Below are 12,277 nucleotides of genomic sequence, written 5' to 3'. Positions count from 1 at the left end.
AGAACAAAGGCTCCCTAGTGAGCCCCATATGACCTGGCTACAGAAACAATATGGGTCGAGAACAAAGGCTCCCTAGTGAGCTCCATATGACCTAGCTACAGAAACAACATGGGGCGAGAACAAAGGCTTCCTATTGAGCCCCATATGACCTGGCTACAGAAACAACATCGGGCGAGGACAAAGGCACCCTAGTGAGCCCAATATGACCTAGCTACAGAAACAAAATGGGGCGAGGACAAAGGCTCCCTAGTGAGCCCCATATGACCTAGCTACAGAAACAACATGGGGCGAGAACAAAGGCTTCCTAGTGAGGCCCATATGACCTGGCTACAGAAACAACATCGGGCGAGGACAAAGGCACCCTAGTGAGCCCAATATGACCTAGCTACAGAAACAAAATGGGGCGAGGACAAAGGCTCCCTAGTGAGCTCCATATGACCTGGCTACAGAAACAACATGGGTCGAGAACAAAGGCTCCCTAGTGAGCCCCATATGACCTGGCTACAGAAACAACATCGGGCGAGAACAAAGGCTCCCTAGTGAGCTCCATATGACCTGGCTACAGTAACAAAATGGGTCGAGAACAAAGGCTCCCTAGTGAGCTCTATATGACCTGGCTACAGAAACAACATGGGTCGAGAACAAAGGCTCCCTAGTGAGCTCCATATGACCAAGCTACAGAAACAACATGGGGCGAGAACAAAGGCTCCCTAGTGAGCTCTATATGACCTAGCAACAGACACACAACATCGGGCGAGGACAAAGGCTCCCTCGTGAGCTCCATATGACCTAGCTACAGAAACAACGTGGGGCGGAGAACAAAGGCTCCCTAGTAAGCTCTATATGACCTAGCAACAGACACACAATATCGGGCGAGGACAAAGGCTCCCTCGTGAGCCCCATATGACCTAGCTACAGAAACAACATCAGGCGAGGACAAAGGCTCCCTAGTGAGCTCCATATGACCTAGCTACAAAAACAACATGGGGCGAGAATAAAGGCTCCCTAGTGAGCCCCATATGACCTAGGTACAAAAACAATATGGGTCGAGAACAAAGGCTCCCTAGTGAGCTCCATATGCCCTGGCTACAGACACACAACATCGGGCGAGGACAAAGGCTCCCTAGTGAGCCCCATATGACCTGGCTACAGAAACAACATGGGGCGAGAACAAAGGCTCCCTAGTGAGCTCCATATGACCTAGCTACAGAAACAACATGGGGCGAGAACAAAGGCTTCCTAGTGAGCCCCATATGACCTGGCTACAGAAACAACATCGGGCGAGGACAAAGGCACCCTAGTGAGCCCAATATGACCTAGCTACAGAAACAAAATGGGGCGAGGACAAAGGCTCCCTAGTGAGCTCCATATGACCTGGCTACAGTAACAAAATGGGTCGAGAACAAAGGCTCCCTAGTGAGCCCCATATGACCTGGCTACAGAAACAACATGGGGCGAGAACAAAGGCTCCCTAGTGAGCCCAATATGACCTAGCTACAGAAACAACATGGGTCGAGAACAAAGGCTCCCTAGTGAGCTCCATATGACCTGGCTACAGAAACAACATGGGGCGAGAACAAAGGCTCCCTAGTGAGCTCCATATGACCTGCCTACAGACACACAACATGGGGCGAGAACAAAGGCTCCCTAGTGAGCTCTATATGACCTAGCAACAGACACACAACATCGGGCGAGGACAAAGGCTCCCTCGTGAGCCCCATATGACCTGGCTACAGAAACAACATCAGGCGAGGACAAAGGCTCCCTAGTGAGCTCCATATGACCTAGCTACAAAAACAACATGGGGCGAGAACAAAGGCTCCCTAGTGAGCCCCATATGACCTAGCTACAAAAACAATATGGGTCGAGAACAAAGGCTCCCTAGTGAGCTCCATATGCCCTGGCTACAGACAGACAACATCGGGCGAGGACAAAGGCTCCCTAGTGAGCCCCATATGACCTGGCTACAGAAACAATATGGGGCGAGAACAAAGGCTCCCTAGTGAGCTCCATATGACCTAGCTACAGAAACAACATGGGGCGAGAACAAAGGCTTCCTATTGAGCCCCATATGACCTGGCTACAGAAACAACATCGGGCGAGGACAAAGGCACCCTAGTTAGCCCAATATGACCTAGCTACAGAAACAAAATGGGGCGAGGACAAAGGCTCCCTAGTGAGCCCCATATGACCTAGCTACAGAAACAACATGGGGCGAGAACAAAGGCTTCCTAGTGAGGCCCATATGACCTGGCTACAGAAACAACATCGGGCGAGGACAAAGGCACCCTAGTGAGCCCAATATGACCTAGCTACAGAAACAAAATGGGGCGAGGACAAAGGCTCCCTAGTGAGCTCCATATGACCTGGCTACAGTAACAAAATGGGTCGAGAACAAAGGCTCCCTAGTGAGCCCCATATGACCTGGCTACAGAAACAACATCGGGCGAGAACAAAGGCTCCCTTGTGAGCTCCATATGACCTGGGTACAGTAACAAAATGGGTCGAGAACAAAGGCTCCCTAGTGAGCTCTATATGACCTAGCTACAGAAACAACATGGGGCGAGAACAAAGGCTCCCTAGTGAGCTCCATATGACCTGGCTACAGAAACAACATGGGGCGAGAACAAAGGCTCCCTAGTGAGCTCCATATGATCTGGCTACAGAAACAACATCAGGCGAGAACAAAGGCTCCCTAGTGAGCTCCATATGACCTAGCTACAATTTCAATCCTTTTGAATCCCGTTTTGATTATCACGAAAATTCTATTTCATTGTACATGATTCTGATAAACGCATGTACAACAGACAGGCAAACAAAAGAGCAATTACTTCATACAGTGTGTAACTTTCACCTGTGCCCATGATTGTGACAAAAGTGTTGCTGGTTGGTCGCCTTAGTTTTTGATATACATTTCATGCCTATATGTTCTTTAACCCATATTTGCAATAATGTACACTTGGAGTTGACTCGGGAAATCCGAATAGCCAGCGGTCCTGGAACCACAACCTGTGATTTGAAGATCGATCTCTATAACAGCGACACATTGAGGACTACAATAAACTCTGTTGATCCCTCTTTTGTCCTGTTCTTGTAACTGTCGGTTCGTGTTTGTGTGTTGTTTGACGGCGCCCTTTAAATAATCGAGCACGGAACAGACAAATCAGTTATTGAAATACATCAGCTAAGTCAGCAAGTCTGACCACCTGATCCCGTCAGTCGCCCCTCAAGACAAGCACACAGCGTTGAAGACCAAATCTAACCTGGATTTTCACGGGGTTTTCGGCTCAAGAAGGACTAGCACCGCCCCAGTAATGCTCAGCGATTCTTGCTCACAAACCGACGGTCACTCGTATGTTCCCCTCCATCGAATATCCCAGAAAATATCCTCAGTATTTATAGAGACATGTATAAAGTGATTTATTACAGTCACTACATGCATAGTATCTACATTTTCTGCATTAATTCCAGTGAAGGAAAACCTCTGGTCAACTTGATTAGGTAAACTGGTCATATTGATTGTCCAGAAAATGACACTAAAAGTCAATTTGACTTGAAGATTAGTCAAAACGATGAGCCCCCAGTATTCAAACGGACTAGTTGCATTAGTCAGTCTGACTAGCTATATGAATCAATTTGACTAGTTGAATTAGTTAGTCTGACTAGCTATATGAATCAATTTGACTTGCTATATGAATGAAATTGACTCATCAAAATTGTCATGACTAGCGACAAATAGTCAAATTGTCTATTCACATCAGTCCAATTGTCAGGTCTCTTTTGTCAACGCATCTCGTTCCTTTAGTCAAATTGACAAGTCCAGGGGATGTCAACTGAAAAAAAACAAAAGTGTCTGTCGTAGTAATAAGAGATAATCTCATTGTCAGCCTCCTGTATGAGAGGAATACTGTCAGTCCTACAGCAACAACACATTAAGGAACACAGAGATTTGTAAATTCGGCGGAATACGAACCTGCAACCCCCAGTCGTCTAAAGCGCCGCGATTCGCTGTGCAGAGTTGCGTCCCTTGGGCACGCCAGAAACCTATGATTGTGGGTTCGAATCCCGGTTCGCCTCGATTATGTTTCTAGGTTTGTCAGCACCATACCCGTGCTCGTGGGTTTCACCGAAGTGGTAAACGTCTGAGACCTGCATCACTTCGGGCTTCCCTCCCACATTAAGCTGACACGCTGTGATATAACTGGAATACTGTTAAAAGCGGCGTTAAACCCAAACTCACTCACTCACTCAAGCTAACACCTGTGCTACTAGACTGTCAAAGTCTCAATTTCCCTAGCTACCATTAGTATTTACTTTGCTGTATTTGTACATGTTTATGTCAATATTGTGCCAAGTCCGTTGTAGGCCTGGCGGTGTTCAGGTGGAGTTTAGGCTGTGAGACGATAGCTAATTTCTTGTGTGTAGATAGAACACACCAAGTGTGTATTCCCTTTAGGATTGAAATCAAATTAGAAAACCCTTTCCACATTCATAAGGAATATCTGCCAAGAACAAAGTATATTATACGATTCCGACTATATCACGAGCCAAAGTCAAATTTCATCATAATAAGAAAGCACACACCCGTGAAGATCCGGGGTAGAATAGGTCTTCAGCAACCCATACTTGCCGTAAAGGGCGACTATGCTTGTCGTAAAAGGCGACTAACGGGATCGGGTGGATCGATGCTCATGATGTCAGTCACTGGATTGTCTAGTCCAGACCCGTCATATAGCTGCACTATTGCTGAGTGTGGCGTTAAACAACAAAGAAAGAAACAAAGCACATGGATGACAGAAAATTTGAGAGTGCCCAATGAAACCACAACTTCGGCTGAAAGACTTTTGACCTTTACATCCCCAATGTGTCCAAGAACTTTAGATCTTTGACATTAGAGCTTCGTGTATTACAATGGTTGGTTTGTTACAGATATGGATCCTGGAACTTCAATTACTTCAAGAATCTCGGCATCTCTGGACCAGCACCATATCCCCTTGTTGGGAACACCTCCTCGTTGGTAGGTTCACATATAATCATTTAACTACTTGATCAGTGTTATGTATTACAGTCGGTTGGAAAATGTTTATCACTTTTTCGTGTTTCTTTTTGTATTCTGATAAGCAATTCTGCCAAGAAGGATACGTAAGATATATGTGTAAATTGATTAACCACACATATGTTAGGTCATTCAGGAAATGACGATCAGGCATTTCATGAAATTACAGAATGTACTTTCCATATTTGTCCCTTCATGATGTATGTGTGTAGAATATGAAAAGCAATTGCCGAAGCTCTCATTCACATGAGGAAAATGCTATTCGCAGGTCCCATCTACTCTGATGTATAAGTATCTCATGTCTGGCGTTAGAAAGATGAACATTCGCTTTGCAGCATAATGGCTTTATAATTAGGTTGAAATTTTATTAGATGTCTAAAATAAATGTTACTTATATATTTTCTTGCCAATTGAGAACCAATGTGGAATTATGCAGAAAATGTATGGACATAATTGCTGATAGCAACTTCTGCGGAGTGACTCTCCCGGTTGACATCTTAAAACAGTTGATTTCATATCCAGTTGGGGTTTAGTGCCATGGTACCTTTATTTAAAAAAGAATCACCATTAGAGGCGAAATGTCCCAGAAACCTTTTTCTCTTTCTACTTTTAAAGGATTTCTTCTACAAATTCAAAGAATGGAACCGACAATATGGAAACGTATATGGGTAGGTGCATCTCATACACTTCATGATTTGACTTGGCACATGTTTTTCGGATGTTCTGGAACGTGATAGTGACATGCGTCCTTGATACTCGTATGCGTCATAATTATTTATGTATTTCGTATGTACACATATCATTTTACATATGTGAGACAAAAGTTTCTTTACATCTTTCCAACTATTAAACATCCCAATCTAACTTTCTCAAACCAAAAACAAATTTAGCACCTATCATGGCGCCGTGCAATAACAGTTTTATATGCCGTGGTCTATCTAATTCGACTAAAATCAATTGGTGGTCAGGTTTTGTAACGGTGTCGTTGCAGGTTTGCCTGGCTCATACACAATTATTACCAACAGGCCGCCATGATAGCTGAAATATCGTTGCCCGTCACAGCGCATTCACACGTGGCACGTGACAACATTGACTCACTCTATCCAGTTGTTACTTTCCGGGTTTTCGTGATGCCCCCGAACACACTTATCACAAGTAGTCCACATGCTTCTAAAATTGTGCTAAATGAATTGTTTTGAATTATTTGTTTAAAAGCAAAGCATCCGTATCCGAACATGTAATGTTGCGTGCAACTTTCTGTTTTCTTATTCAATGTTTAAGCATGATTTTATGTTGTTTCTTGACTATAGGATATTCATGGGAAGAAAGCCAGCTTTAGTTATATCTGATCTGGACATTCTGAAGGAGGTTTTTGTCAAGAGCTTCAACACTTTCAGGAACCGGATGGTAAACAAAATGTTCAAGTAGCTTATCCATGATATTGTTTCAAGGGTAAACACGTTTGTAGCGTAAAGGATATACGAGGAAGAATATCTCATCCTCTGGTGGCACGTCATGAGTAACAGAAATTGTGTTAAACGCGATATTCAAACCAAACTCACTCACTCTGATAGTGAGCATATTATAGTTTAGTGTTACATGTCCATTGTAACATGTCCGGGGCGGTCGGGTAGCCTAGTGGTTAAAGCGTTCGCTCGTCACGCCGAAGACCCGGGTTCGATTCCCGACATGGGTACAATGTGTGAAGCCCATTTCTGGTGTCTCCCGCCGTAATATTGCTCACTCACTCACTCACTGTAATATGTCCTTTATATATTTCCAGAAATTCCCACTTGTGACCTTCCCATTAAATTTGAGTGTGTTTTTCTTGGACGATTCCGACTGGAAGAGAGTGAGAGGTATAATCACCCCTAGCTTCAGCGGCGGCAAACTCAGAAAGGTGAGTCACTCGAGTTGGATTCCTAGGTTAGAATAGTTCCCCAGTAACCTTCTCGTCGTGCGAGGATACGTAATGGATCGGGTGGTTATGCTCGGCAAGTTGGCTGATAACGTGTTAATGACTGGATTGTCCGGTACAGACCAGATCATGTACAGGCCGTCGTCATTCAGTGGTAGTTTTGAGTGTAGCGTTACAACAACAACAAACAAGTGTACATCTGACCCGGACCGGTCCTTTAGCCTTTATAGGTGACCCGTGACGATCCGGGGTAGAATAGGTCCTCAGCAACCCATGCTTGCCGTAAAAGGCGACTATGCTTGTCCTTAGACACGGGATTGGGTGGTCAGGCTCGCTGACTTGGTTGATGCATGTCATCGATCACAATTCTGTGGATCGATGCGCGTGATAATCACTGGATTGTCTGGTCCAGACTCGATTATTTACAGACCGCCGTCATATAGCTGGAATATTGCTGAGTGCGGCGTTGAACAACAAACCAACCAACCAAAAAAACTTTATTGGTGTGTACCGTGTTCGTGCATGTTGTTAGCTCGATGTTCTGTCCCATTTCATGAATGGTATACTTTTACACACAAAAAACCAGTGTATAGGATGTGTGTTGTCTCTTTTGTTTCTAGATGGCTGCTGCCATCAACGACTGTGCAACGACTCTGTCAAGTAACTTCTATAAAGCCCTCACGAAAAAGGAAGGGGTGATAATGAAAGAGTGAGTATTGTGTTTACATGGCAAACTGCTGGGTCGAGCAACCAAACCACCAATTCCCTGTCTCACAGATCGACCGTAATCCTTAATACAACCAAGGAACGGCCTTCATTATAGTCACAGAAAGTAGTGTTTGAGACAAGTGGAAATAATACCATGTTGATTTTCAAAAACTCAATGGATTTGCTTGATGTTTTGCAGTCTGAGAAAAGAACCAAGTTAAATTCTGTCAAAGCAGTTGATTTTCAAACTTTGTACACCATACAACAATGTTAAGGGAAAACTTCATTCATTGATTGATGGGGCAGAGTAAATGAGTTGGGTTTAACACCGCTTTTAACAGTATTCCAGTTATATCACGGCATATCAGCTTCATGTGGAAGGAAAGCCCCAAGTGATGCAAGTCTCAGACGTGTACCACTACGGTTAAACCCACGAGCACGGGTATGGTGCTGACAAACCTAGAAACATAATCGGGGCGAACCGGGATTCGAACCAACAATCATAGGTTTCTGGCGTGCCCAAGGGACGCAACTCTACACAGCGAATCGCAGCACCTGAGACGAGTCGGCCACCCGTGCCCCTGATGTCCCTAGATATAGTTAGATATCTATCTTCGTAGGTTCCGGGCACTTTGTCAAAAATGAAAGTAAATACCATCTCAAATTTACAGAGAAAACAATATTTGAATTGCTGGTCTTCCTCATTGAAAACATCCATGTACAATTTTGGTGTAAGTCAGGCAACTCGTAAGCATCCCCACGGGTAGATCCATGATCCGTTCTGTATTTCAATCGGAATTTCTGCTCGCATTTTCAGTCAGAAAAGGTAATTTGGCCAAGATGTCAAACTTTAGTTTCAAGAGGCATCAAATAGCCAATTCTCATCCCCCGATTTACGACCCGTGACGATCCGGGTTAGAATAGGTCTTCAGCAACCAATGAACCCGTTTTTGCCGTTAAAGGCGAATTTGCTTGTCGTAGGAGGCGACCAACGGGATCGGATTGTCAGGCTGACTTGGTTGATGCATGTCATCGTATCCCAATTGTGTGTCGATGCCCATGATGTCACTGGATTGGCTGATCCAGACGCGATTATTTACAAAAATCGACCAACCAAAAAACCAATTGCGTAGATCGATGCTCATGATTTCAATCACTGGATTGTCTGGTCCAGACTCGATTATTTACAAACTGTCATCAAAAAGCTGGAATATTGCTGAGTGCGGCGTTAAACAACAAGCAAGCAAACAAACCACTGATTTACCAACCTGAACTAGAGATTATAGGAGACCAATGAGAGCGCCTCATCTGTTTCATAATTAGTTCTATGCATAAAGATTCAGAGTGACTAAACACACTCCACAAGACTGTATGACAAGAGGGATAACTTCAAATTTCCAATAGTCATCTGGATCGAGCAATATCCTGGCAGCTTCAGCCTTTGGAGTATACATGTCACAAGCTACAATCGAGCATGCTCTTTCTACCAAGTTTCCAAAGAGTGCCACATGACTCTTGCTCAAAAGTTGGTTGATTAAGGTTCCAACATTCAAGGCCTCAGTAAAACTTTCATGGTATACATGAGGAGGACATTTCCAAATTTGACGCTTCAGTTCCCCAAATGTCAAATCCAATTCTATATTTCTTATGAATATAGAAATGGTTTTGTTGCTCTTATGAATATTCTATTCCCAACCTGAACACGTGTAGACTACTACCACATTCGAGGGTATTGACAACCAAGTATCATCAAACATTGAACATCATCAAAGACCAGTTATTCCAGATTTTCGCTGGACATCCCGAAACATGTTGATATTGCAGGTATTGTTTGTTTCGAAGCAGTGAATGAAAGCAAATTCTTCTGCCGCTAACAAAAGTCAAAAGTCTCGAAGAAACCATACCGAATGTCCCTTTCTGTAACACAGCATTTATATGAAAAAGAACATGGTAATCTTTTTCAGTTATTTCGGAGCTTACACCATGGACGTCATTACACGGACTGCCTTTGGTATCAAGGTTGATTCTCAAAACGATTTCAACAACCCGTTTGTGGCTAATGCGAAGGTGATACTGTCACGATCAAATGCAAGAGGTCTACTACCAATAGTAGCAGGTACGTTGCACACTTCTTAAAGAAAAAACCCTTTTCATTCAACAGCCAACACAGGCCATGTGTGTTAACTGAGGAAAGAATCTGTCAAAACAACGCGTTATTAGTATCAATCTTTGGCTTGACTTCAAACCCTTCATACCCTTACAGGGTCAAGCAATTGTACCACAAAATTCTCTGTCACAAAGATTAACCATAATCCTTAATACAATTAAGGCAGGACTTTCTTTAAATTCACAGACAATATTTGAGACAAATGGAATCATAACCATGTGGATTCTCAAAAACTCAATGAATTTGTTAGAACATTTTGGTAAATTTGAGAAAAGAACAAAGTTAAATTGTCAAACATTTGATTTGTTCACGTTATACATCACTATCACACACGACGAACAGACGGAAACAGATCATCCCTTTACCCATGGGACATTTGTCCATAGATATACCCATATCCCTATCTTCAAAAGTCTTCAAAAATCAACTTGTCAAAAGTGAAGACAGTTGTGAAGTTATAAATCTGAGTCATATTTCGGTATAGGACATTTATGCAAGAAGTAGGCATTCCCATGGAGACAATTGTGATCTTCTTGCTCATCCTTTTCATTATGCAAATAAATACGAACTTCTGCTGGGATTGGCAAAATCGAAACACTGGAATAAGGCCAAACTTATAAGGCTTATTGGTGATCTGATAATGCTCAGTTATGGGCATATTGACAATTCCCTTCCACTGATATACCCGTGAGCTTAAAATAGAGAGGCGACCCGTGACACCGACTCATCTGTTGTATATACATGTATATACTCAACAACAAAAGTTCCTGTGACACCAATATTTTAGTGTATTTTTCAAACAAGTAAAATTTGTTTTTCAATATTGTGGTACATGTATGGAATCAAGTCACAAAAACGCAACTGCTACAGAAAAGCATGCATTCCATGCAAAAGTTGACTTTTATGCAAGCCCCTTGCATTTCACTACCCAAGAATGGGAATAAAGCATGTGCGTTAACGGGATTCCATATGCATTGTTTAGCATCGTGCTGACAACAACCACTCAAAATAACAAAAAACCACAAAATTACGCAATTATTCAACATTACGTAATGCCACGCCTGTCCGAAAATGAGCATTTGCGAGCCATTGGTATGCTTGAAGCAGGATCGAGTCAACGTGATGTTGCAAGACAATTTAACACCATTTGGTGTTAATGGCAACGTCGGCAACAGACGAATACAGACGAATGCAGTCAGAGACCATCCTCGGAATGGCATGCCACGCGTAACCAATACTCGACAAGACAACTGGATTCGAACAACACACCTACGAAATCGATTCCAGCCAGCAACAGTGAATGTAAGAAGCATCCCTGGCCTTCGACGAATATCTTCACAAACCGCCTCAGATGTGCATGGATTGTCAACAGAAGACCCGCCAGACGTCCCATTTTGACAGGAAACCACCGTCAAGCACGTCTACAGTGGTGCAGACAGCGTCTACGCTGGACGGCCATGCAGTGGAGACAAGTTCTATTCACTGACGAGTCTCGTTTTGACCTCAGCCACAGCGATGGATGGATTCGAGTGTACCGACGTCGAGTTGAACGTTACGTCAATCATTGTGTCATTGAAGAAGATCGGCTCGGGGCGGCAGCGTTATGGTATGAGGTGGGATTACACCAAGACAGAGGACCCGTTTGATAGTGGTAGAAGGAAATCTCAATGGACAGCGCTACCGCGACGAGATCATCGGCCCTGTTGTTCTACCGTTTTTGCATCGTCATGGCCCAGGCATTACATTTCAGCATGACAACGCCCGTCTTCAAATTGCTCGACTTGTCCTTGTCATCCCCTGGCCGGCTCGCTCCCCTGATCTCTCCAATCGAGCACATGTGGGATGAGATGGATCGGCGCCTTCGACGTCAACCACAGACATTCCAGGAACTTCGAAACATGCTCCAGCAGATATGGACAGATATCCCACAGGACTTTGTGCGACGCCTGGTCCATTCCATGAGACGAAGATGTCTTGCATCGCAACCAGAGGTGGACACACACGCCTTTGCTTTTTAAATTGTAAATTGATATTTTGGCATGTTCATTCTTTTTTATGAAATCACGCATTTTCTGAAGTCAATAGGGCAAATTAAACCATTTGAACACCTACAGGAGTCTTTTATCCGTTGCATCGCAACCAGAGGTGGACACACACGCCTTTGATTTGTAATTTGATATTTTGGCATGTTCATTCTTTTTTATGAAATCACGCATTTTCTGAAGTCAATAGGGCAAATTAAACCATTTGAACACCTACAGGAGTCTTTTATCTGTTGCAAACCGAAATTGTTTCAGATTTGTTGCATTAAATCTTATTCAATGGCACAGGAACTTTTGTTGTTCGGTATAGATATATGCATACAGGTTCAATGAAACATACCAAAATATATTCTAGGACGTCAATAGCTTCCTATGGTCAACCTTAA

General features: G+C 43.5%; 1 protein-coding gene across 2 annotated transcripts in view; it reads left to right on the top strand.

Moving 5' to 3' along the window:
• LOC124142992 (cytochrome P450 3A29-like) overlaps window positions 1-12,277 on the top strand; it is a 29,747-nt gene that overhangs the window by 4,486 nt on the left and 12,984 nt on the right. For both annotated transcript variants that reach the window (XM_048381969.1, XM_046511766.2), the window contains exons 2-7: window positions 4,930-5,017; window positions 5,672-5,724; window positions 6,367-6,463; window positions 6,840-6,956; window positions 7,595-7,683; window positions 9,647-9,798. In XM_048381969.1, coding sequence (XP_048237926.1) covers window positions 4,930-5,017; window positions 5,672-5,724; window positions 6,367-6,463; window positions 6,840-6,956; window positions 7,595-7,683; window positions 9,647-9,798 — 596 coding nt within the window. The remainder of the gene's footprint in view (window positions 1-4,929; window positions 5,018-5,671; window positions 5,725-6,366; window positions 6,464-6,839; window positions 6,957-7,594; window positions 7,684-9,646; window positions 9,799-12,277) is intronic.

Source organism: Haliotis rufescens, unplaced genomic scaffold, assembly GCF_023055435.1.
Source record: "Haliotis rufescens isolate VD_foot unplaced genomic scaffold, xgHalRufe1.0.p SCAF_4, whole genome shotgun sequence".
NCBI classification, from domain to species: domain Eukaryota; kingdom Metazoa; phylum Mollusca; class Gastropoda; order Lepetellida; family Haliotidae; genus Haliotis; species Haliotis rufescens.
Note: the sequence above shows the minus strand (reverse complement) of the source record. Positions and strands in the feature narration are given on the sequence as shown.